At 33.9% G+C, this 26,090-nt stretch overlaps 5 protein-coding genes and 3 non-coding genes across 11 annotated transcripts; 6 read left to right on the top strand and 2 right to left on the bottom strand.

The window, feature by feature from the left end:
• Positions 1-4,815: 4,815 nt before the first annotated feature.
• Positions 4,816-7,093, top strand: LOC103865531 (protein LITTLE ZIPPER 4). Of its 2 annotated transcripts, none has more exons than XM_009143326.3 (2): positions 4,816-5,354; positions 6,056-7,093. In XM_009143326.3, the coding sequence occupies exon 2, from the start codon at positions 6,072-6,074 to the stop codon at positions 6,285-6,287; it is 216 nt and encodes a 71-aa protein (XP_009141574.1). In that variant the 5' UTR covers positions 4,816-5,354; positions 6,056-6,071; the 3' UTR covers positions 6,288-7,093. The 2 variants fall into 2 exon arrangements, with proteins under 2 accessions (XP_009141574.1, XP_009141575.1); XM_009143327.3 differs by having other exon boundaries at positions 5,350-5,429.
• Positions 7,094-7,456: 363 nt separating this feature from the next.
• LOC103865530 lies at positions 7,457-10,073 on the bottom strand. The gene has a single exon (XM_033289240.1). It carries the CDS (start codon positions 8,824-8,826, stop codon positions 8,485-8,487), a length of 342 nt encoding a protein of 113 aa, XP_033145131.1. The 5' UTR covers positions 8,827-10,073; the 3' UTR covers positions 7,457-8,484.
• Positions 10,074-10,151: 78 nt separating this feature from the next.
• TRNAY-GUA lies at positions 10,152-10,235 on the top strand. The gene is given in 2 exon segments: positions 10,152-10,188; positions 10,200-10,235. It is a non-coding gene; the product is annotated as a tRNA-Tyr (tRNA).
• A 297-nt stretch (positions 10,236-10,532) lies between these two features.
• LOC103865529 (protein ABSCISIC ACID-INSENSITIVE 5) lies at positions 10,533-13,391 on the top strand. 3 transcript variants are annotated; one of them, XM_009143323.3, is made up of 5 exons: positions 10,533-10,713; positions 11,649-12,676; positions 12,750-12,821; positions 12,911-12,940; positions 13,054-13,389. In XM_009143323.3, the coding sequence occupies exons 2-5, from the start codon at positions 11,663-11,665 to the stop codon at positions 13,147-13,149; spliced, it is 1,212 nt and encodes a 403-aa protein (XP_009141571.1). In that variant the 5' UTR covers positions 10,533-10,713; positions 11,649-11,662; the 3' UTR covers positions 13,150-13,389. The 3 variants fall into 3 exon arrangements, with proteins under 3 accessions (XP_009141571.1, XP_033145127.1, XP_033145126.1); XM_033289236.1 differs by lacking the exon at positions 10,533-10,713 and adding an exon at positions 10,764-11,553 and having other exon boundaries at positions 13,054-13,391; XM_033289235.1 differs by lacking the exon at positions 10,533-10,713 and adding an exon at positions 10,764-11,571 and having other exon boundaries at positions 13,054-13,391.
• Positions 13,392-13,698: 307 nt separating this feature from the next.
• On the top strand, positions 13,699-13,791 carry LOC117133810. The gene has a single exon (XR_004457854.1). It is a non-coding gene; the product is annotated as a small nucleolar RNA snoR69Y (small nucleolar RNA).
• A 285-nt stretch (positions 13,792-14,076) lies between these two features.
• LOC103865528 (cell division protein FtsZ homolog 2-1, chloroplastic) lies at positions 14,077-16,578 on the top strand. The gene is made up of 6 exons (XM_009143322.3): positions 14,077-14,233; positions 14,559-15,519; positions 15,603-15,693; positions 15,770-15,894; positions 15,976-16,068; positions 16,147-16,578. The coding sequence occupies exons 2-6, from the start codon at positions 14,587-14,589 to the stop codon at positions 16,339-16,341; spliced, it is 1,437 nt and encodes a 478-aa protein (XP_009141570.2). The 5' UTR covers positions 14,077-14,233; positions 14,559-14,586; the 3' UTR covers positions 16,342-16,578.
• A 299-nt stretch (positions 16,579-16,877) lies between these two features.
• MIR5711 (microRNA MIR5711) lies at positions 16,878-16,985 on the top strand. Its single transcript, NR_120818.1, has one exon. It is a non-coding gene; the product is annotated as a microRNA MIR5711 (primary transcript).
• Positions 16,986-17,236: 251 nt separating this feature from the next.
• Positions 17,237-19,922, bottom strand: LOC103865526. Its single transcript, XM_009143321.3, has one exon. It carries the CDS (start codon positions 19,724-19,726, stop codon positions 19,010-19,012), a length of 717 nt encoding a protein of 238 aa, XP_009141569.1. The 5' UTR covers positions 19,727-19,922; the 3' UTR covers positions 17,237-19,009.
• Positions 19,923-26,090: the final 6,168 nt, after the last annotated feature.

The following is a 26,090-nucleotide window of genomic DNA, read 5'->3' as shown; positions in this document are numbered from 1 at the left end:
AGCGCTCCATCCGCTGAGTATTTATATCATATTTTCATCTCTGTAATTTGTCTCAGATGTAATGCCTTTACAAAAGAAAAAAAAAAAGATATGTCGCAGCTGCAATAGAGTGACATTTATCTCTTAATTAATATGCTTCAGACCCATGTATATCATTTGTGCTCCACCCCACAAAATCTTTATTAAACATTTGTTTTATGTTTTAAAATCAGAAGATGTTATGATATTGTTTCCATGCAGTGCAATATGGACGCACTTTATACCTTATGGAGACCCAAAACATAAAAGGAAAAAAGTTCTAAAGGAACGAAATGATGACAAATTACAATGATTAAAAGTGAAAAATAGTTTCATACTATTTTTTTCCAAAGGGTGTTCATTTTCTTTCTGAAACTACAATAACAGCCGGAAAAAAAAATCAGAACCGAAATTAAAACGCGTGAATCGGAATAAACCGAAAAGAAAAATAGTTTCATACTCACACGATTTTAGAAACGAAGATATTTCCCTTTTAGTTAACAAACTATAGACCTTATTCTTGATGTTCTGCACATACAGCCTATACGTATAACATTTATAGAACTAATATACAAGTGTACTAGTTTATACACTGTTTACCTATGTCATTTCAAATTCCCTAACAAAACATGGTTGACTCCCACGCACCTCTCAACCAGAGCCGGGCCTAGAATTTATAAGGCTAGAAGCCCAAAAGAAAAAAATGGCCAAAAAATAAAATGTTGTAGGAAGGAGGGTTCAAACTCGGATTTGGATTAAATGAACTTTGGCTATTAAACTACTACGCTAATGACACGTTTTTGGAAAATTGTGGCCGGTTAAATTGATATTATTTGGCAGTCGAAATCCATGCTTCTTTCGCTTGGACCCAGGACTGGCTCTGCTCTCAACTTATTAATGATCACTGCATTTGATGTAAGCAAGAAGTGCAACCACTAATTATTATTTTTACCACCAATTTATTTGTATAGGTTTTACCTTGTGTTTTGAAATTATAAAACCATTGCCAATTTGGAAAGCTTAGCACAAAAGGAAAAATAAAGGACAACACATACAGTTCATAAAACATGCATTAATCAAATATGATTTCCAAATTTATTCCATGAATAGAATAACAAAAATCACAAGATTGTATTTTCCTATTTTTTTCTCCAAAATAGAAAAACTCTATAATAGAGATGGATTTGTCTCCAGTGTATTCTTCTAAAAAGGAATATTCTTAATATATTCTTTTCTAATTTTACAAATAGTATCTTTTATTTGTGAAAGTTAAAAAACCAATCCAGTTTAATTTAACATTCATAAAATTATGATATTATTTACATTGAATATTTTTATACAAACTATTATGTAAATAAAAGTATGATTATATATTTATATAAACAATACATTTTCACTAAAAATATTTATTTTGGTTATAATTGTTAAAGTAGAAAGTTAAGGGATCATTTCGTGAATAAAAAAGTATACCTCTATTATAGAGGAATGTTATTTTTTCTTCTAAATATAAAGGTAAAAATAGCAATTTCTATTTTAGAGGAATAAATAGAGTATGGTTGAAGTGATTTTACCTCTAAATGCTATAATAGAGATAAATATAGAGGTGCGTTGAAGATGCTATTAGACCATCTCCAATGTATCCTCCTATTTTTATCTTTAAAATAGAGCAACTCTAAAATAAAGATGTATTTCTCTCCAATGTATTTTTCTATTTTTGCCTCTAAAAAGAATATTCTCAAAAGATTCTATTTAAATTTTACAACTAACACTTTTTATTTATGAAAGTTGATAATTAACCCAATGTACTTTTAATTTTTACAAGATTTTCATAAAAGTATAACTTAGTTTAAAGTAAAGTTTCTTTACAAGATTATTATATAAATAAAAAGTGTGATTCAATGTTTATAAAAACTGTATTTTTATAAAAATAGTTATTTTGGTTATAATTGTAAAAGTTTAAAAGTTAAAAGACTGTTTTGTAAATAAAAAAAGTATGACTCTATAATAGAAAATAGCAGTCTCTATTTTAGAGGAAGAAATAAAGATGGGTTGGAGCATTTTTTCCTCTATTATACTCCCTCTGTTTCATAATAGATGATATTTTAGAAGATTTTTGTTGTTTCAAAATAGATGATATTTTGATATTTGTATTGGAGATAACTCCTCTATATCTTAGGATAAGGTTTCTATTTTACGTTTAGATAAAGATTATGTTAGATTCTCCTATTCATGTTTAGCTTTAGACTTTTTCCCTCTTTGGTGAGTATATAAACTCACCTAGATCATCAATACAATTCAAGAGTTTTATTTTAAACATACTATTTGACATGGTATCAGAGCCTAAACAAACATAAAAACATCCTTATTCTTTCATTGTTCTTGCAAAAATCGCAGAAACAATACATCCTTCAAAATCTTTGTGTCTCGACATATTATAGTAATTTTTGTAATTGGTTGGATGATTTTTAAATTATATTTTAAAACTATTTTTTAAAGAAAAGTAATTTTTTGAATCTTTGTACACTAAGGAATAACATCATATATTGTGAAACGGAGAGAATATCATTTAGAAGTAGAAATAGCAATGAGTTGGAGATGTTTTTAGAAAAATTGTACCATGAAATGAAGAAAGAGCCCGTAAACGTAAAAACAAATCCACCTTGTAAACTACTATATGATAGATATTTCACGTTGTGACACACTCATAACTGAGAGAGTAAACCAATATTGACCAAACCGGGAAATGAAAGAAGTAAAGAGAGTAATGAAAATGGTCCAAACTGAAAATTGAATAACGAGTGATGATGCTTCGAACCTATCCCCAACCATCATTGCGAATCTTTGAGGGACGACGAGGGCCTATAGCGCTCCTCTTCATCATCATTGTCATTCAATAACTCGTTTCAGCCCTTCTTTATTTACTTTATACTCACTACAAATTTACCCATTCTCCTATATTAGTATTAAAACCAAGCCGGTCTACATATTAAATGTCACTTTAGGCGGGTAGAAAGAACCGTTCTTGTTGTTTTACTAACACTAAAGTTTTTAACCGCGCTACGCGCGGATAAGATATTATATGTATTTCTCAATTCTAAAAAAATAATGTATAATATTGTATTATATTATTTAAAGAATATAAAATAAGACTACATAACATAAATATATTTTTTAATTTTCTTTGTGAAAATCATTATGTTGTTTGATTGTTGTATTTGATTCACATATTTGCATAGATATATGTGATAGATGAATAATTATATTTTTATTATCAATAAATAATATATATTTATTATATAATATAAGAAAAATAAAATTATTTACTTTTTAAACAACCTTGTCTCATGTTGGGGATTCAGTTATAGACATATCATATTCGAAGAAGACATTTTTACAGTTATCAATCTTCTTAAAAGTCAAGAAACAAATCTGAATATCAAAACAATATCTCATACGATCTCTTTGTGGAATAACTACTCTAAAGTAATTGAATTTAAGCATCAAAAATGACTGGAAATGGATATGCAGATGTGTTATCTAAATCAGCTTTACAAAGTACTATTCATAGTTCATATATCATTTATGTCCATCCTATTTTTTTTTGTCCATCATTTCTTAAACATCTTGAAATAATTGATGCTAATTAATAATAAAATTTTGGCTGGCAAAAAAAATTCAAATTTGTCTAATTATCGCTAAAATATTTTATTAATATTGTCTAAGAAGCTTTCAAGTGATATCATAGTTTAATTTTTGTTAGTTTTTTTTTATTAATTTTTAGAGTTTTTTTGTATTTAAAATTTTTTCCATATTAAGCTTCTATTTCTTTCACTGAATTGATATATATATATGTCATAAAAATTACCATCAAATCATTTTTACTTATTTATTATTTTGTTTTTAATGAAAATACACCTTTAAATAATTTAATTTAAAATAAAATTATATATTAATTTGTTGTATTCTAACAATTTGATTGATTTAATTAATTTGCTTTGGTGGATAACTTAAAAAGTTTTCATATAAATCGGAGAAAGCAATCTTATGTTGTCATATTATATTTATTTGTGTATATAGAATCTATATATAATGCTAGTGTAATAAAGAAAGAACATTATTTTTTGTAACTTCAAAAAGATACATTATTACAATTTGAAATTAATCAAAATTGAATAAAATGGTAATTAAATATTTGTAAATCTAATTGTTTTTTTATCTTATTCAGTTGGATTCTCATGAAAAGAAATCGATAGGTTAAACAAATGTTTCAAAATTTGTTGTGTTATTGTTTTGTCTATAAATTACAAAATTTATTGAATTGATATATTTAATTATTGCATCCTTAAATAATATTTTATTAAGACATTAGAGAACTATGTTTTGAGTTGTTTTGTCAAAATTGTACAAAAATCTATATTTTTCATATTTGTCACGAAAATTTATATGTTAAACTTACTTTTACAAAATTCTTAACTTTGTCACGAAAACAAAAATCTATGCTTTTTCATATTTTTCAATGTTCTCACACTTTCAAAGAATATATTAGCTTAGTCATTTACTTATTATTTTTACAAAACAAAGTATCGGAGTCTTGAAAGTTGAATTCATATTATTGTAATTGTACATAAGAGTTTGTGATTACATACTTAGTGATTCTTGTATATGTGTTCAAGAAAGTTTCAATGGCTTAGTGGTAACTGTCTTATATTAATGTCATAATAACCCGGGTTCGATCCTTTCCTTTGTATTGTTTTTCATTTTTTACGAAAAAATAAATGAGATGACGTGGTAATTTCGGGCTCTCTGATTGGTTGATTTTTCTATCCTACGTGGACACCCTCTCCATGGCTTATATTTGCCTTTTAGTATAGTATAGATTTTAATTTTGAGTTTCACTAAAAATGTCAAGCTTATTGTTGATAACAAAAGCACCTCAAACTAGTTGGGAATCCTGTGCAATTTTCTTTATTTCTCTACTCTCCTCTTTCGATCATCATTCACATGACGCAACACAAAAAATTTCTCTACTTTTTTCCTTCACAAGGTTATTATATAAAGTATGTAAAAAAGAAACAAAACAAAAACAAAATATTGAGAGCTGCGAATTCGGCCGCCATCTAAGCAAAAACACAACAAAAAGCATGATTGTTGTGTCAGGAGAGAGGGGCATGTCCCACTTCTCTTTCTCTCCCTAGCTTTTGTGGCTCTATATAAGAGACACTATCTTCATTTTGTTCTCTTTGTCCCTACAACTTCCATACAAGTATTCTCTCTCCCTACAAAACATATAAACCCACTTTCACTGCTTCGTTCGGTTCCAACACTCTAACCTAAAGGTAATCTCTTGCTCGTTAGAAACACATCTCCCCTCACGTACAAGCAACGTGAGTATCATTTACATGACCACCCAAGTACGAACTATTTTTTTTGTTTTTTCTTGTTTTTATAACAAACTTAAAATGGGAAAACTTAAAGTTTAGCCATTTCTTTCAGACAAAGGCAACCGAGTAAACTCTAGTTGTTGTTTTTCATTTTCGAAACTCTCTTTTCCTCCTTTTTTTATATTTTACAATAAAGATCATTGGCTCTGTTTTTACTCGTACCTGCTTTGTTTTGGTCAGTTTCTTCTTCTTTTTTCCCTTGTCTAAATGTGTTCTGTATTTTGGTTTTGGAACTTCATCATTATACCTTTTTTTTATACTTACTGCATCATCATTACTTTTTTTTTGTTTACGTGGTTGTGGTGTCTCTCTTTTCTATTCTCGCAACCACAAAGAGCATGATTGTTCTTCTGTTCGATCATTGTTTTCTTCTAAAAGAAAAAATTGACATTTTTGGTTGAAAACGAAATAAATGCGTTCATGATTTTTGCTTAATGTAATTCCACATTAAACGTGTGAGGCTGCACAGCCCATGTGGTGCTGCAATGATTTAACTTCAACTATAATCATAACATAGAGCTTTAATAACTCAAACCTTCTTCTTCTTCTTCTTTTACTTTAACATAATTTCTTTTTATCTTTAAAAAATAAAACAGGGCAAGATTTATCGAAATGGAGAAGCTGAACTCGAAGCTGTACGTGCAAAACTGTTATATAATCAAGGAGAACGAAAGGTTGAGGAAGAAAGCTCAGATTCTGAACCAGGAGAATCAACAACTTCTCTTGGAACTCAAACAGAAGCTCTCCAAAACCAAGAACCCTAATGGATCCAATCAAGGAAGCAACAACAGCCTATCTACATCAAGCTCTGCTTCTGGGCAATCATGATGCAACAAATCTCTTAGGACAATATTTGGATTTGGAGAATGAAACATCATCATAACCCTGCTTATTTAAAAGAACCCATCTTTTTATCTTCTTTTTTTCTTGATGTAGTGGTCTAATGTAAGAAAATAGTTAAGAATTTGGAGAAGTGGTTAGTAGTTGTAGTAGTTGTAGTAGTATTATCACTTTGACAAAAGTATTATTATTAATTATCAAGTAGTTTTCTTGTTGTTTTATCTTGTTTATAAAATTGTGGGTTCTTCTAATTTCTTAACTACAAAAAGGACATAAGCAATGTGTCTCTCTGTCTATCTTCTCAGGGATATTTTACTTTTGTTTCCATTTACATGCTAAATATATTTTCTTTCTTGCCTTTTCATGTGGAGTTTGGTTTTTTAGGATTTGGTTGATTCTGGGACTACATTGTACCTTCTGCACTTCTCTTAAACAACCACTATCTTTATAGCTTCTATATCCCTTTTATTATTCTACATTTTCCTTTGTTTATGTTTTGAAAAAAAAAATCTACTACTCTATAATAGTATAGTTTTATTTCCTGTCATAGTTATGTTAGTTAAGAGATTTACGATCTCAGCTAGTATTATTTTCAAGGTAATAAGCGAAATTATATGCTTAACTACTATTGATAATAAATTTATAAGTGGATAGTATTGGCGATGATGTAAGAGGACACAAGAAAAGGTGTGTACTCAAACATACCTAAACTAATCTCCATTAATTTTACTTTTTTTAACAATATCTGTTAAATACAACTTATGGACCACAAACATCTGTTAAAACACGAATAAGACATGAGCAGTGGAAGCTGGAAAACATAAAACTCTACATGTGATTGCAGAGTTTTAATTCCACAAACAATAGCCAAGTAGCCAACACCAACGTTGTCCGTGTGAAAACTGTGACGAACCCATTCCACGACATAGAACTTCTATCGTTGTTTACGAGAGGCTTTGTTAAAGGAAAGAGAAGTGTGACGAACCCAACCACACCAACCAAGAAAGCTGCTGCACTCACCAAAGATGGTTGTTTCCTCGATCTTTCTCTACGCGGTTTTTAACATGCTTGCGGGGAGGAGTGGGAACTTGAATCTGCACACGTGTACGAGTTTGGTTGTGTACTGTTTGCTTCCCGTGGTGGTTTTATCTGCTGTGTCGTTGTTGTTCGTGCCGCAGGGAGCTGGGGTGGTTAGGTTTGTGGGTGCGGGGGTGTTTGTGTTGTGGGCCACGAGGGCTTGTGCTTGTTTGGTTGTGTCTTTGGCTGATGGTGGAGGGGAGGAGCATCGTGGGTTGATCTCGTACGCTTGTTTCTTGATCTATTGTCTCTTCTCTCTTCTCGTTCTGTTTTGATTTGCTCTGTTTATGATATAGCGAGGTTGTAAAGGCTTGTTTTTTTTTTGGGTGACTTTGGAGATATGTTAAATGAGAATTTGATTCAAAGTTTGTATCTTTCACTTTGATTTTTCAGAGGTAAATTTTATTGACAAAATTCATCAAAGATGTTCTCTTTTATCTTGGACTGTACTTTTGATTAGTTCCGATTCGTTGATACTTTTTATCCGAATGGATAGTATCCGAATGTTCATCATGCCGTGAACGAATGAATAACAAAATGCTTATATGCATATTTTTTTGTTAAGTGTTTCTTTTGGCCCTATGCTTTTGGTAGGAAGTTATGAGATGTGTTTTAGTTTTGATTGTCCATTTAGATCCAACTAGCAATGCTTGACACTGTTAGCAGGCAAGGAGTTGGTTTAGCATCTGGATTATGAAGATGAGTTGGTTTAGCATCTGGATTAGGTGTTTCAGTATAGTCTCCTACTTTTAATGCCAGAACAAGAGGGAGAGCGTGTTTTATAAAAGGCATAATCTAATCTTGGCACTCTAACTTAGGCGCTGAAATTGACTTGGGAATAAACCTCTGCTTGCTTGGCCTACAAATTTTTCCCAATTTTCATATCTTTGTAACAAGATAGGTTTAGCGGCAATGTTCTTGATCTACTCATTTTCCACGTTTAGCAAATCAGCTAGATGTTTGATGATTTGGATAAAGCAAACATATCTCAGCTCATTTGTTGTGATCAAGACTTTCAACTCAGATATACAAAGATGGTTACAAGTAAATACATTACACTACAGATACAAGTAGAATATATTACAAAAAAAAACGTAATTCCTTGTTTTCAAAAATAATTAAGCTTCTTACTCTCAGTCCCTAGATTTTCAACATAGAGGAGCTTTTTAAACCAAACCAAATCATTCCAAGCCCTTGACGTCGCCGGCACGGCACCGGAGATGTCCGCAGCTGGTAACAGACAGTTCGCTAGTAAAACGCTCCCCGTCCTTGCTGGAAATCTCTGACATTCATACCGCCGAGACGACTTCGCATCACTCACGGCCTCAAGGTTTATCTCGAACAAGTCATCCTCCTCGCAGTCTTCCTCTCCACCGCCTTGTTTAGGTACGTCTGCTTCTTGTTTCTCTTCCTCAGTTTCCATGTTACTTAAACCAGCGTGACCTGTCATGTCTGAGTCCAATTAATGCCCGGTTTAGAAAGCGCTGTGGTTTGAATTTGAGTATGTGGTTGATGTGTATTTATAAAGGTGATTAGACGAGAAGATGGGTTAGTGGAACGGTCCTCAACGAACCTACAACTATCTTTGTTGGGAATTTTTAGCTCTTTGGAGATATTATATGTTTACCATGCAGCGGTTGCTATATATATTAGATGTATTTTAGTGAGCAACCGACCAACCGTCATAAATTAACAATGGTTCGAAAAAAATTCGAAATTTCAGAACATGTTTGGAGCAAATGATATGTTTTATAGTGTATTTAGAAACACAACATTAGTGCTTTAATATGTTTTTCTTTCCGGTCTAATTTTATATTTACAAAGTTATTTGGTTGCATGATGGTATTGGTAACTATTTTTCTCTAATGGTGCTTTGTTAATCAACGGATTACGTGGATTAATCATTTCTATTACAGTGGATTAACCAAACAAACAAGAAACGACCAACTTTTCCAAAAAGTTACAAGTAACCTGGATTAATTAGACCTAACCTGTCTCTTCTCTCGCTTTCCACCTACTTCTCTTTGCTTCTCTCCTCTTCGCAAGAACGGCTACTGGGTCAACAGATTCCACAAGCTCCCGCTCCTCAGTTTTTGATCTTTCTTCCTCATCTATTTTGAATTCTCTATTAAAATTTCTAGTTTCTTGTTTTCATGAAGTTAGACAAAAATTCAAGAATCTTGTTGACAATTAGAAAATGCATTTAGTGATAGATATGAAAAAAATTTTAATTGATTTGGTCTCGGGAGACATCACTTATTCACATCATTGTTTCTTGCCAAGATTCATTTCAGAGACATGAGAAACATTTTCTGTTTGTCTGAATCGTGTTTACCACTTACCATGTGCTCTCTACAAGCTGTTTTTTGTGTTCTCTGTTGGGATAGCTGCTTCTCTCTTAGAAAGATGGCTAGTTACTTGGTCTTGTGACATGATTGATATGATTTATCTCGAACTTCATCATAGATCTTTGGATTACTAGTAAAATATTTCGAATGATCGGTAAGAGTTTTGGTAGCTATGTAAAACTTTTCTGCATCCATCATAAATAGTTTCTTACATTTTTAGTCTGATTTCTTGATGAGCACTACTTGTATATATATCTGAACTCTTAATTTGAAGAGCTATGGTTTTATAGCCACTGGCGGGGGAAACAGAAGGGATGAAAAAGTCATACAAGTTGGGCCTTATTTTCTTAGTAAGGCCCATAATGGATAGTTCATTAACACTAATAAGATAACAATAAGCTATATCAAGAGCTCGCATTATTATCGTCCGACCTTAGCTCAGTTGGTAGAGCGGAAGACTGTAGTAGTTGCTGTAATCTTTAGGTCGCTGGTTCGATTCCGGCAGGTCGGATTTTTTTATTTTCCAAATATTTTTTATGTTTCTCACGTGCTGCTTGCAAAAGAATCCAGGGAGCTTTGATATTTTAAAAAAAAACAGTTTGTAGCAGAGAGTCGTACGTGTCCAGCCGAAAAGAAGACACTCCGAGAACCAGAAAGAAAACACGTGTACAACACGTGTCAGACACAGCCGAGCCGATTCTTAGCCTCTGATCATGGGCCTGGACCTGGACTTCTCTAAGTTTGCATGTCTTTGTAATCTCATTGGTTACAGAGATAACTTTGGACAAAAGATGTTGACCTTCACTGTGAACATAAATACATCCAACTCTCTTTTACTGCTTCTCCCTAACATTTTATCTTGCTCTCTCACACCAAACAAAACAAAACAAAAAGTCCAAAACGTTTCAGTTCAATTTCTCCGGGCGGTTTTGAATCTATGTGAAGGAGAAGGAACACAGCACAGGTTCTGGAAGACATTTAATTTTCAGGTTCTCGTCCCTCTACTAGTTTGTTATTTTATTTTATTTTCAAGATCTTAAGGAATATGTCTTTGGATTGGGAGAGGAAACTATTTCTCTATTTGTAGCTAAGTTTAGGTGAATATGTTTGATTTAATAGTAGTGTTTTTATATATTTGACTTGTCTTGTTGCTTTGTTCTAATATATTAATTTTGTTGTTTAATTATTTTCATTTCATCTTCTGAATATTTTCTCCGATGTAATTTGACACAGTCTGTTTCTATGCAATATCAAATTAATTTAATTCTGTGTATGATTTGGATAAGGAGTGGCACTCATACTCTGTAATAGAGTGATATAAAGATGAAGTTTAATAATATTTTTTTTCTTCCTTTAACTAGATTAAGCTCTTATTATATTTGTACAGCTGGATTAAGGTTCACAGAAGATAACAACGTTTTCATAAAAAAAGAGAGGCAAACAAATATATGTGTGTTGTTTTTTTTTTTTTTTTTTTTTGTAACACGAAATATATGTGTGTTGTTGATAAGTTCGCTTTAAGTGGAAAACGAGTGGGGTATGAAACTTTCCTCTTTTGGAAGTGGAACCTTTATTGAAATGAGTAATTATTAGTTTGTTTGCTTCTAAATTTAGTATCGCTTGTCGCTATCACGATGTCGACCGTTCTTCCTTTTTTCACGTGGACCGACTTGGACACCATCTGATACTATTTTCATGTAACACTTCAATGTTACGCATCTGTAAATCACACCATTACGTTACCAGTTCACGAGATAGCTTTTTCATTACATTATCTCGCTCGTTGAGCTTTAATATAAGCATAATAAGATGGTTTTATGTTAAAAATTTGGGACGGTGATTATATAGTATGAATATTCATTTATTTATATTATAATCCAGATAACATGGTTAGTGTATAATCTTTAATGTTGTTTATATGCAGCTGGTAATTGGTAAATGGTAGTTAGAGAGACAAAGATGATGTCTGGACGAGAAGTAGAGTCATCGACAAGACATAATGGAGGAGCTGGAGCTGGAGGAGGAGAGAATCATCCGTTTACTTCGTTGGGAAGACAATCATCCATCTACTCATTAACCCTCGACGAGTTCCAACACGCTCTCTGCGAGAACGGCAAAAACTTCGGGTCCATGAACATGGACGAGTTTCTCGTCTCTATTTGGAACGCTGAGGAGAATAACAACAACAACCATCAAGCTGCAGCTTCTCATCCCGTTCCACCGAATCATAATGGTTTCAACAATGGTGGAGGTGAGAGTGGAGTCTTTGGTGGTGGTGGTTCTTCAGGTAACCAAAGGGATAATAAAAGGCAAGGGATAGCGAAGCAGCCGAGCCTTCCACGACAAGGCTCGTTGACACTTCCATCTCCGCTTTGTAGGAAGACTGTTGATGAGGTTTGGTCTGAGATACATAGAGGTGGTGGAGACAGCAATGGACGTGGTACTAGTAGTAATGGTCAAAACAATGGTCATAAAGGCGGTGGTCATGAGAGTGCGGCTAGGCAACCAACGTTTGGGGAGATGACGCTTGAGGACTTCTTGGTGAAGGCTGGTGTGGTTAGAGAACATCCCACTAACCCTAAACCTATTCTTAACCCGACCCCGTCTAGTGTTATCCCCGCAGCTACGCACCAGCAGCAGCTCTACGGTGTGTTTCAAGGACCAGGGCAGGCACCACCGGTTCAACCAGGTGTTTGCTACGGCGGTGGTGGTGGTGGGTTTGGAGCGAGTGGACAGCAAATGGCGATGGTGGGACCGTTAAGTCCGGTGTCGTCAGAGGGGTTAGGACATGGACAAGTGGATAACATAGGAGGTCAGTATGGAGTTGATATGGGAGGGATAAGGGGAAGGAAAAGAGTAGTGGATGGTCCGGTAGAGAAGGTGGTTGAGAGGAGGCAGAGGAGGATGATCAAGAACCGTGAGTCTGCTGCTAGGTCTAGAGCTAGAAAGCAGGTTAGTTTTTTAAATGACTATGAATGTTCATTTTAGTGAATAGCTAATATTTGTTGTTATTTTCTCGGTGAAGGCATATACAGTGGAGTTGGAAGCAGAACTGAACCAGTTGAAAGAAGAGAACGCTCAGCTAAAACATGCTTTGGTATTAATTATCTTAATTTTGGTTAAAGATTCTATTTTATATCATGGTTAGGATTGTAACAATTAGATTTTCTTTTTTGTTTACATCAGGGAGAGTTGGAGAGGAAAAGGAAGCAACAGGTAAAAATGCTTTTGATACAACAAGCTATTTATTATGATTTTTTGCATTTTTTTGAAACAAATATGTTGTGTCTTGGTGAGATTACAGTTGTTGTTGGTTTATATGGTTGCAGTATTTTGAGAGTTTGAAGACTAGAGCACAACCGAAGTTACCTAAAGCAAGCGGGAGGTTGCGGACATTGGTGAGGAATCCGAGTTGTCCGCTCTGAACAAAAAAAAAACAGTGAGAGACAGAGAGGAAAAGCTGATGATTTTATATGGTGTTGTTAGGTTGGTTTGTTTTGTCATGAGACATGAGATATGTAAATCTTGTACGTTGATGTTCTTCGTGTTGGTAGAAGGAACATATTCTGATCTTCTCCACTTATGTTCTTGTCGACAAGGAAGTGATTCTCTGTTTCAACGTTATGAATCTTTGGAGAATATAGCAAGTGTTATGTTACTAGTTTTAGTTACAATCCTTCCCAAGTATCTGTTTCAGTTTGTATCTTATTTCGGTGAGTATTGAAACTATGACCACCACTACAGCACTACTCTTGGTCCAAAAATCAATGATAGTATGGTACAGAATGAGTTAACATATATTATCTTCTTAAAATTGAGAATTTTCTCTTCAAAGTCGAAAACTGGTTTAAATTATGATTGGTCACTATGAATGCACTAAGAAATATCTATAATTTTAGTATGGATAATATATAAAAGAAAGTTATAACAATCTTTCATATTATAATGTTGCATGGTAAAGACAAAATTCAATTGACCGGCGATGATGATAACATATAATCCCAGCTCTATGAGACCTTTTGTGGTCAAGGAGTACAACTATGTTCATACATATATCTAAGCCTTTCATTCTTGATTTCTAATTGTTAATTTAAAAAAAAAAACAAAATTCAATTGACAACATCCTTTACTATGGCATGAAAATTGAGATGTAAAAGCCTAAATCATCAATATATATTTTAAACCATATAATACACATAAAATATAAAAAACAATCAAACATTTGATAAGAAAAATTATATTCATACTAAGTAGTAGAAAAGGAACAACATTATTGTATTACTAAACACATAAATTTTAAATATACTATTTTTGTAACCCATCATAATTTACTCTGAACGTGATATTATAAGAAAAGAAAAGCATTTTCAATTTTTATTGAGGTTTATTTTTTTGGTGAAAGGAGGAGATATTTAGGCAGAAAACACCAAAACCCTCCGTCCTCGGGGTTTTCTATTCCTCAAGCTCCTTCTCCTCCTTCGATTCTCCACACTCTTCTGTTCCTCTCAGGTCTCTCTCTCTCCCTTACTCTTCTCATTTCGTTTACCCGCTTACCAATCGCTTTTCAATTTGAGTTTCGAGCCAAAAATCAAAACTTTATTGTATCTCAACTTGTTTCTTCATGTAATGCTGCAAATTCCTCAATACCCATCTCGAATTTCTCCTAATCCCTAACTCCCCCGCTTTCAATTTCGATTTTCAGAGCTAAAGTTTCATCCTTTATATACTTTTACTCGAAGAAATGATGAGTAGTGTATAGTAGTCATTCTTCTTTGATTGCTGCAGCTTAATTGAGAACCCTCAGTTTCACTGTTTTTACTCTTTCAATTAACAGGTCTCTTGTTAGGTAAGAAGGAAACAAGATGGCTAGTTATGTTTCACCGTGTTTTACTCCTTCCGACACTCGTCTCCTCACTGTCCTTAGAAAGAATGTCTCACCTTTAGGCAGAGCACACTCCTTAAAGATGACTGAGACTAAGAAAAACGGATTCTTTGTTGCTGCTGCTCAGAGACCCGAATCTTCTCCAAGGCATTCCCATAGCCAAGACCCTTTCTTAAACCTCCACCCTGAGATCTCATTGCTCAGAGGCGAAGGAGGAGGAGGAGGAGGAGGAGGAGGAGCCAACACAGTCTCCAACCCCAGGAAGGAAGCTAGCTCTATGGTTCCTCTCACCGAGGACTTCGACGAGCCCTCTGCTCCTAGTGGCTATAATGAGGCGAGGATTAAAGTTATTGGCGTGGGAGGCGGTGGATCAAACGCTGTGAACCGTATGATAGAGAGCGAGATGATGGGAGTAGAGTTCTGGATTGTGAACACTGATATTCAGGCAATGAGGATGTCTCCTGTTCTGTCTGAGAACAGGTTGCAGATTGGTAAGGAGCTGACTAGAGGTTTAGGCGCTGGTGGGAACCCGGAGATTGGTATGAACGCTGCTAAGGAGAGTAAAGAAGCTATTGAAGAGGCTCTTTATGGTTCGGACATGGTCTTTGTCACAGCTGGAATGGGAGGTGGGACTGGTACTGGAGCAGCTCCTGTGATAGCTGGAATCGCTAAGGCCATGGGGATACTGACTGTTGGTATCGCCACGACGCCGTTCTCGTTTGAGGGGAGAAGAAGAGCGGTGCAGGCTCAAGAAGGGCTTGCTTCGCTGAGAGACAATGTTGACACTCTCATTGTTATTCCTAATGATAAGCTGCTTACGGCTGTGTCTCAGTCTACTCCTGTGACGGAGGCTTTTAATCTGGCTGATGATATACTTCGTCAGGGAGTTCGTGGGATCTCTGATATCATCACGGTAATAGCTTTTTTTAATGTGATTGTTTTATGTGTGAGTAAGGAGAATGATTTAATAGTTTGTTTTTGGTTGTTTTTTTTCAGATTCCTGGTTTGGTGAATGTGGATTTTGCTGATGTGAGAGCTATAATGGCGAATGCAGGTTCTTCACTGATGGGGATAGGAACTGCAACAGGTAAAGCTTTGGTCTGCATAGTTTTATCATAACCACTATATAGTCTTGTGTGCTAATGTAAATGGTAATCAAGCAGGGAAGAGTAGGGCAAGAGATGCTGCACTGAACGCAATCCAGTCACCTTTGCTAGATATTGGCATTGAGAGAGCCACTGGGATCGTTTGGAACATCACTGGTGGAACCGACTTGACTTTGTTCGAGGTCTTTCTCTCCCTCATATGTGTTTCTTTATCTCATTTGGTCTCTACATGTATCTCATAGACTATGGTGTGTCCTTTGTAGGTGAATGCAGCTGCGGAGGTTATATATGATCTTGTTGATCCAACTGCTAATCTTATATTCGGAGCTGTTGTGGATCCATCCCTCACCGGTCAAGTATGTCCTTTTTGATTTGTCTTTAACTAACTTATATGGTCTCTTGAGATGTAGAAATTGATTGTTTTTTGGTATAAGGTGAGCATAACTCTCATAGCAACGGGTTTTAAGCGACAAGAGGAAGGAGAAGGAAGGGCGGCTCAGATGGCACAAGCAGATACAGCCTCAACTGGAGCTACAAGAAGACCTTCTTCCTCCTTTAGAGAAGGTGGTTCGGTGGAGATTCCAGAGTTCTTGAAGAAGAAAGGCAGCTCTCGTTATCCCAGAGTCTAATAAGTCTGAGATATATGATCACTATCCTGCACGTTGCAGAGCAACATTGTGTCTTTGCGATACAGCAAGATGTTTTGATGTATGATCAAGATTTGTGTGGGTGGGTGTGTAGAACGCCTAGCTGCTGTGCTGTGACTTGAATAGGTTTTTTGTTTTAGAGATGTGATGTTATGATGATTGGTTATGTGATGTCTCTATGACTTTAAAATAAAGACAAAAAAAATCTCTTAACGATGAGCTGCAAATCCGTATTATCAGTGGTGGTTGTATATCACCTAACACACTTAAGGTGGGACCTTGTGATGAGTTTGAGTATTACCAATGTAACACACACTCTCCTCGTATCTTGTTTCCTTCTTTCTCTACCACACATATCATCTTATCTCTTTGACAACAACAGAATAAATGTCCCAATCAACAGTGAGAGAGCCATCACAAATCTTTCCTCTTGGTTTGTCCATTCTATGATCTCGTTTTAAACTTAGCTTCTCTCTCTTTTTCAAAGGTTTCCTTTCTTCTCTTCCATACAAAATATGATTGATTACATACTCGGTAAAAGCCTTCAAAATATGAGTTAATATTTTGAGTACCACTCCCCAAAAGCCACAACATAACTCATGTTTTGTGGGTTTCTACCGAGTATGGAGGAAATCTCGAGATTGGTGTATGAATGCTGCTAGGGAGAGCAAAGGAGAGGCTCTTTATGGTTCAGATATGGTCTTTTTAATCTAAGCTAATGTCATAGCAAAATGCTTTAACAGCTTATCTTTGTCTTTCGCTTTGCAGATTCATGGTTTGGTGAATGTGGATTTTGCTGGGGGTGAGAGCTATTTGCAGTCCTGAGTCTTGACCAGCTTCTTTAGTGTCGGATTGCTTTTATTTTAAATATTCATGGTGGATGTTATTGGTTTAATGCAACGATGTAGTTTATATCTGTTGTTTTTACACTTATCAACCTTTTCAGCTCATTATGGATCTTTACGTCGATTTTTACTTATGAATATGTGGTTTCTGCTTTTACTCCATTCCCTATGTACATCAGCTATATGGAATGAGATGTAGAAACACAACTTTCATTGTCTTGTTTAATTATCTCTCTGTGGCTCTTTTTTGTGAAGCATATAAACAAATCTGCTTGCATCAATCTAAATATTGAAAGAAGATTAAAAAAAATGTTATAACAAAAAATAACCTAACTTGGTTTCAATCATATCTCATATTCGTCAACATCAGATGTGTTTTGATAGATTGATTGGGTCTAAGCTTATATATAGATACAAGTGACGAGAAGAAACAGAAGTCTCATTTGGTAAGCTAAACCGGACTTCGTTAACAATTTACAACGAAAACAAGAAAAAGAATATACTTAAATGATAATGTGTTTCAAAAAAAAAAGAATACACTTATATGATTGAAATGGGAAAAATGTACAGAGACAATACTACTACAAAACAAAACAGTGCTCTACTTGAAGATGAAACATGTCAACTACTCACCGGTGAGCAACACACCCGTTTTCAAAAATCAACTGTACTCTACTCGCTTGGGCAAATTGATGATGCTTTGCTTTTGATGTTTGTAAAACCAGAATTCAATTTGAATGTATTTGCTATGCTTCAAAATGGAGACATAGAATTAGATGACCCAACATATTCCAGTAAAAAAATTCTCAAAAAAAAAAAAAAATTCCAGTAAACTTATGGGGGAGGCGTGACGATGATGGATGATGTAACAGTTGGAAGTGCCTTGGACACTTTTGGTGGAAATTTACCTTACAAAGACTTTGTCGCTTTGGCATCACAAACAAAGAACATTCCTCAAAAATTACTGGTTTTTATTTTGACGTTTTAGATTTTTTTTTCTTGTATTTAAAAAATTCAGATTTTATACTTTAATTAATCTAATTTTGTTTTTACAGAAAAATATTTGAATAAAATAATTACATTTATATTTAATATGTGTGAGAAAGGAAAATGGTATTAATATCATTATTGGAAAATAAAAAATAAACCATTCAAACATAGGGATAATATTAGTCTAGTGGTCAATCACAATAGTTAATCAACTAAATATTTGAATTATTTCTCAAGAAAATAATGTACATCAATGATTGGAACTAGAAAATAAAATCTTTTTTCTTTTTTTTTTGAAAAGAGAGAAAAAGAAAATCTACAACTTAATTAATCTTTCTACAACTTGTGAAATATTCAACATCTTGTGAAGGTTTTGACTCTTTCACAAAGATTAAGTTGCAGATTTTCTTTTCAAATTAATCTTTGTGAAAGAGTCGAAAACTTCACAAGATGTTCGAATATTTTCCATGAACTGCTTGATTGCTAATTTGACTTCCTTCGTTCTAATAATATAACTGAAATTACCATTAGTCTAGTGGTGGTAGAAGTATGCTTTGACTGATTAATAAATACAAATGTATTTCTATAACAATTTACAATAATAAAAAAAAAGAAATATCAATGATTATAATGTGAAAAAATCTACATAAACAGTACAAGGTGTGGTTGGTGGATAAGAATCACCGCCATCGCGTTGCCGTGTGTTCCTGAAGAACGTTAAACCACTTTGCCGCGTCAGCGCCAACGATATTTCAAACACAACAACAGTTAAAACAGGTCCCACCAAAACCAACCAATCACTAACATTACACTTGTCACGACACGTCAACAACCCCACCTAACAAATCCCCTCTTCTTCCGGAAGCGAACCGGGTCATCCCACCCAAACCGGAAGCTCCCGGTTCAACATTTTCCGGTGGAAGCCGGCTCCTGATGTCACCACGTGCCCTACTCGGCGGTGTGTGCGTCCCACGGGATGGCGCGTGTTTGCAGCCGCCTCCTATACGAAAGATAGCTCTGAAACTCGCCATAAACCCGGGTTTCTTGACCCGGTTTGGCTTCTCCGGTCGAACCGATTTTTGACGTTGCATACGGCGGCTACGTTCTCTTTTGGATCTCACTCTACCCATGCACGAGACATTAGGAGAAGAAGGCTCGCGAAGAAGCGAAAGATCCGTCTTCGTTCGTGACCCGACCCGTTTCAAGAACCCCGTACGGTTCTTGTTTTTATCGGTTTTGCCGACGTTTCTCCGCTGCTTGGCCTCGTTTAAGCACGTGTTCTGCGGCTTCGGCAAACCGATGATGGACGCTTTGGAGTACCGTTGAGAGCTAGGGTTCGAGTTGATATTATTCACTGAGTTTCCTCTATGCGATTCTCTACGGTCGAAGAAGGCGTTGTCGGTGAGCCACTCGAGCTGAGCATCTTTGGACAAGAAATAAGATTCCGGCGGAAAATCAGCCGGACTCGCGGCGGAGTTGTAAGGTCGAGTTTTCGGGTCATCGGCGAAGGCTTCATGATCGACTTGAGGCATAGAGCTTGTGGAGACTAGCTAGAGAGAGAGAGATAAGAGGTGAAGAGACAAGAGATGAGAGTTGGTGTTTCTTTTTATAATATGAAATGAAGAAACACAGAAGGCTCTTGTTCAGATTATTTTTTTTTGTCTTGTTATTAGCTCGAGAAACCTGGGGACGGAGCGCCGACGGATAGATACAAATACAATAATCATTAACATGATTGAGTAGCTATAAACTAATGGTAAATCTGATTTACTATAGTAATTGTCAGTTATCAATTGAATTTAGATAAATCTGATTTACTATAGTAATTGTCAGTTATCAATTGAATTTAGATGACTAGATATAAAATCTTTTTAATATCACCATGGAACGAATGGTTCTTTAGATTTTAGCTAGAAGAATACACTGACAATTATTGTGTTTCGGTTAATATTTAAATCTAATATAACATATTTTTGCATGTACAGAATAGAAAATATTATACTGTATATATCTTCTTTTACAGATTTATGATGTTAAGAGCATGATTAACCCTATAACCCCATTTGAGTTTCTTAATGATTATTTATATAATTAATTGTATTTAAAAACTCTAGTTAAGAAACTATTAGATTTTGTATTTCAATGGTAGTTTCTTAATTAAGGGTTCTTAAAAAAGCAAAAAAATAACTTGTTAAAATCAACATTGCAATGAATCAAGCGTTGTTCCACTTCCGTGACACAATAAAACTAGATCACAAGACCACTTCTACAAGAATATAAAACATGTGACAAGTAATGATTTATGACTTCACCACAAGAATACAGCACAAGACAACACAACACACAGATGCTCCGTGATCATCACGCCCAGTGCTCCCAATTCTCCACTCTGAAACCAAAACCAACACAACACAAGAACAACAATGAAAATAATCTTTGGTATATCTTCACAATGGTAACACAACACAATAACATGAAACAGAAACAGCTTGTCGTTACAGAAGAAGAACATGAAACAAAAACAGCATTTCATTACCAAAACAGAACAACAACATGAAACATACAACAAACGATCACACGACCTTGAACATAAAACATGAACATTGAAACATACAAACTTAACATGCCACATTGAAACATTAAAACCAAAGATGAAGCCTTTACCCTAAGAAACCAAAAACAAAAATAATAGTTGACTCCACAAAGACATAATCCAAAGAAAAAAACAAATAAACCAAAGAGAACAAATCATATAACAAAGACATAATCCAAAGGAAAAGACAATCAGAGAATAAACAAAAGGGGCTTACTTTTCTAGAAAGGCTTTTGTTAATAAAGAATTGTTCTTGAGAAACTAAACAGCCTTTCACTTGCTTCAGCTCAGCCGCCCTAGACACCACGTTCCGCTTGAACCTGTTTAAAGCATCAAATCAAATTTCAGAAACTATATCATGAAGAAGAAGAGAAGAAATAAGTAAACAGAGCCACAAAAAGATCAAAGCTTTCAACCAGAGATGATTAAATAAGTACCAGCTTTCAACGAGCAAACAAATTCGATCTGTTTACTTGTTATATACTGAATCTCAACCACAAAAGATCCACAAAAAGACACAAAAATTAAAACTTTCTGAATCTCACTCACAACAGATTATACAAACCATAACAAACAGATTCGATCAAAGCATAAGGGGAGGGTTCCACCTCTGGAGATAGTCATGGAAGAAGGATCGGTGGAAGATCGGTGGCGGTTTGGAGGATCGGTGGTGGTTTTGATCGGTGTAGGATCGATCGGTGGTGATCTGTGTGGAGGAGCGGTGGTGGTTTCGATGGGTTTTGCCATTTCCCTTCCAACGGAGAACAAGAGAAGACAGAGCGAGGAAGTGAGAGAAGAAAAGAAAGAAAAAAAAACCTTCATCTAGGACGCTGACACGTGGGTATAAAACCCCATTAATAATCGATCACCAAACACCCAAATTAAGGATCGGTAATATCTATTTTCTTTTTTTCTGATTTAATTTTAATCACTTTTTCCCCTAAGAAACCCACTAAAGTTCACGGTTAATGATGGTCTTAGTTAAGAGATTCCATTACACCTGGAGATTCATTAATTGAAAAAATAATTGTATACTTCCTCAGTTTCTAAATAAGTATTATTTTGATATTTTTCAAACATAAAAATGTGAATGAAATATAATTAATTTTCTATTAGGTATATATGTTTTACAATAATATTTAAGATAAATAAAATCATTTCTAAGATAAATGCATTTTATAATTAATTTAAGCTGAAAGTAAATAAAATTTGTATTAAAATTCTAAAGTGATATTTTTACGTAACAGAAACAAAATGTTAGAATGATGCTTGATATAAAACAGATGGAGCATATTCTAAATGTTTTTGATTGAATAATTTCTTTAACACCGATCTAACAGCAGCGTCAAATTAGTGTCAGTGTTAAGTTTTTAAATGGATATATAATTCACGGCTGTACGTTTTTAATAAGATTTTTTCTCCTTCATATGTATATTCTCATTAATTAATGAGATAATCTGATGATTAGTTTTGGCTTAAAGATGTGTGTAATATATGCATAATCCAGCATGATAAAGATTCGTCCTTTACGAGGGGTTGGATCCAGTAAGCTCATGACTCATGATATGATAATCCTTCTTGATTTTCCTCCATCAAGATTAATTGAGACGGCGCCAAATCATTTGGAAGCTTCTATACCAATTCCTTACTTTCAGATGCAATAAATATTACTCCTAACCTAACCAATTGACCTACACTATGTTGATCATATGTGAACCCTTTTCACTGTAAATAAAACTTTCCCGGCTGGATGAAGATATTTATAAGATACTAGCTAATCTTACGATTTGAAAACAGTGGACACCGACTTGTATATCTTCTAGATACAACGTATCTATTTGTTTTATGTGTCCAAGAGAATCCTGTATTTTCGGCTTCGATAAAATACATGCAACTTAGAATAATGCTAATACATAAAATTGAGTTGATGCAACATATCACGCTTCAGGGGTCCTACTGTATACACTTCGACTTACTTTGACATTTCTTCCTCTGAATTATAATCTAGTTTAAGACAAAATAATAATTTTACGTTGAAAATTGTATCGTTTAGTGCGATAGATTCCTAGATGATCAGCTTATCTCTTTAACTTTATTGACTTTATTGATCTTCAACATCATTGTTTTTTTTTTTTTTTTTTTTTTTTTTTTTTTTTGAACACCTTCAACATCATTGTTAGTATAACGAAATACCCCTCAACGAAATAACGTGTTAATATTCTTTTTATATCGCATCATTTGATAAAGAGATAAATTATAGTACAATTATGCAAAGCAAATCCAAAAATACAGACTAATCTGATTGGCTTTGTGGAACTTTTATATAAAGAAAAATACTAACTGTTTTCAATATTTTTATAGTTTCCCATCCTCGTGTTAGCTTTAATTAGTTTTTCTTCCCATATTCTCCGAAATATTGGTCAAACTTTGAGGATTAGTTTTCCTTTTGTATGAACAGAATTAGCTACCTAGAAACAGTAGCGTTCGTGACTTTTCAATCAACTAATTTATTTTAATTTTATTGCTGGGCCGGGCCTGTAAAATATGCATTGATGTGGTGGTACACATTTGCTTTCGGAATCCAATCAACTATAGATAATTTCATTCGTAATCGATGAAAATATTAGAGAAAAAGGGGAAAACGTGTGACGGTTTTATGAAATGACGTTATTTTGCATGCATCACCGTAATAGAACACATTCCACACTGTGAATGTCGTCGACTCTTTATATGTTGCCATGTTGGCATATCGAAGAAAAGGCCAATTAATGAGAATACACATATGTTCTACCATAATAGTCTCAATATCTTTTGAACTCATGAAAGAATGTTGAATACATCACTTCTACCATACTAATAAACTCTATATTTGTTTCACCATTTATATAGTCTAGATAATCGAATAACAGCTGATATTAAGCGAGTGGAAAATGTGCATTATATATATATATTATCCGATTGAATATGTGGTTATTTAGTTATTTAACATTTGAAGACCGACTGGTAATAGTTGTTGTAACTTCATTTATATCAGGAAATTTCTGATCTAGTTTTACTCAAAGACCAATTGGTCATATATGAAACCAAAAACATAAAAATAAGAATTAGCTGAGAGGCTAAGGCATATTCAAAGAAAGAGGCGGGACTAAAAGATTTATAAAGTAAACCAAACATATTGGAAGCAGAGAAAATTGGAGTCAAAGTCATACAAGTAGCCAATACGTGTTGGAATATAATCTAAAGCTCGATTCATTTAAAGGAAAAAACCGTAGTCCATAGGTTTCTTTAAGTACATCACTTGAGTTTAATGGGGCCATTAGAAGAGTTTCGAGAAGCTCTAAACCTTCGACAAAGTCAAAAGTGTGGTGGTCCTGGCCCAGTATGGTCCAGTGATTCTTCCACTTGTTTAATTTTCAGCACTTTCCTGCTTCAGACGATCCTTCAACCTTTGTTGTCCCTCCTACATCCCCACCCCCCACCCCCCATAGTCGAATAAAAGAGAAATGGTATAGTTATCGTATGAGGCTAACTGCATTTTTGTATATGTACACAGTTAAAGCCTTGTCTTTCCGGTTTCTTCTTTTCTATGTTTGCACGGTAAATACTAGCGCTTATTTTAGCATAAAATATATAAAATTTTACTATATCTATCAACCATTTTTTCAGAAATTGTAAACGCAAGTAGATATTCAAATGAAACTTTGAAAGCTTAATATTTTGAGTTACGATGAGAAAAAAAACAAGTAGATATTATGGTGTTAGTTTTCTTTACATTTTCATCATCGATAAAGCTATGCCTATATCAATACAAAAACAGTTTATAGTATATGACAGTACTCTTCTAAGAGAAATGCTTTATATATGTGATGTGTATAATAAGATAGCCGAATTAAATGATCTCTCTAAAATTCCTTTTTTCACGTACCCACTTTATGCTCTCAACCTAGGCTAGGAGCCTAGGAAGTTGGTGTTGGCAGTTTGGATCCAATCATTAACAAACTAAAAACAAAAAGTTTTATAACGATGGAATATTACGTTGTAAAAGTTGGATATAAAATTTAACCAGTTCGAAAGACGTTATAAATTTTTTTTTTAACCAGTTCGTTTGACCAAAAAATAATTTAACCAATTTTATTTTCTCTTCATGCTGACCATGATGGTTACAAGTTACAACTTACAAGGATGAATAATATATACGAAACAAAACAAAAATCTAGGAAAACGATTATTAAAATGGTTAATAATTAATATACGAATGGTAACACTAGAAGTCTTTTACAGAAAAAAAAACACTATAAGCCGTCATCTCTCGCTGTGTAAGCCGTCTTGATAATCATTTTTTTTCTCCGTTGTACTTGGTTATGACTTATGACTTCGCAAAAATTTTCCAACTAATTATTTTATAATATGAATCAAAATTTATGTTCAATTAAGGAGAAAATTCAAATTGTATTCATCAAATAAAAACTAAATTTAATAAAAATATATATTTAAATTACGTATATAAATATCTATTAAAGTATACAATTTTTTTTATAATATTAGTCGATCTCTAACAAAACAAATAAAACTAAATTGAACTGATATAAATTAGATTACAAATAACCTCTTTTTTTTATATATATAAGAGGCTTTCCAAATAACCTTTTTTTACATTGAAAAATTCAAAATCCAAATAATTAACATAAACTTAATCCAACTGAGTAACGTAATGCTAAATATTTACAATCCACAAAAACCATGATTTCTTATTTCTAAACACGTTGTTTTCTATATATATATTCGATGCCTACAAATCATAATTCTTATTTTTAAACACAATATACTTTTGACCTAGACCAAAAAAAAACTACATTCTGTTTTTAATAGATTAGATAGTCACGAAATAATTTTCGTTCGATACAACCACTCAAACTAACCACTTTAATCAAAATTTTGAATGATTTGCTATTTATTTATGAGATGTTTTCAAGCTAATCAACAAATTCATGCATACATGTCAGTATGTTATTAGATGATTCCGACTTACATATTATTATAAATCATTAAAATAGGAGTGTAAATCTTATACACTGACTAAATTATGACATTTCACCTACTACCAAATACTATATGACATATTGACATGGTTAGATGCATATGTACATGACATTAAAAATACTAGAGTTTATTGCTTATCCGATTCCATACCTTTTGTTTTGCTTCATTAAATTAATCAATATTCGTCTTATTGTTATGTTAATATCAGATAAGGCATTTGATGATTTTTTCGGTTACTTAAGGCATTGGATGATCACCAACTC

This window comes from Brassica rapa, chromosome A04, assembly GCF_000309985.2.
Source record: "Brassica rapa cultivar Chiifu-401-42 chromosome A04, CAAS_Brap_v3.01, whole genome shotgun sequence".
Classification (NCBI taxonomy): Eukaryota; Viridiplantae; Streptophyta; class Magnoliopsida; order Brassicales; family Brassicaceae; genus Brassica; species Brassica rapa.
The sequence above is the reverse complement of the archived record's forward strand: the minus strand, read 5'-3'. Positions and strand labels throughout refer to the sequence as shown.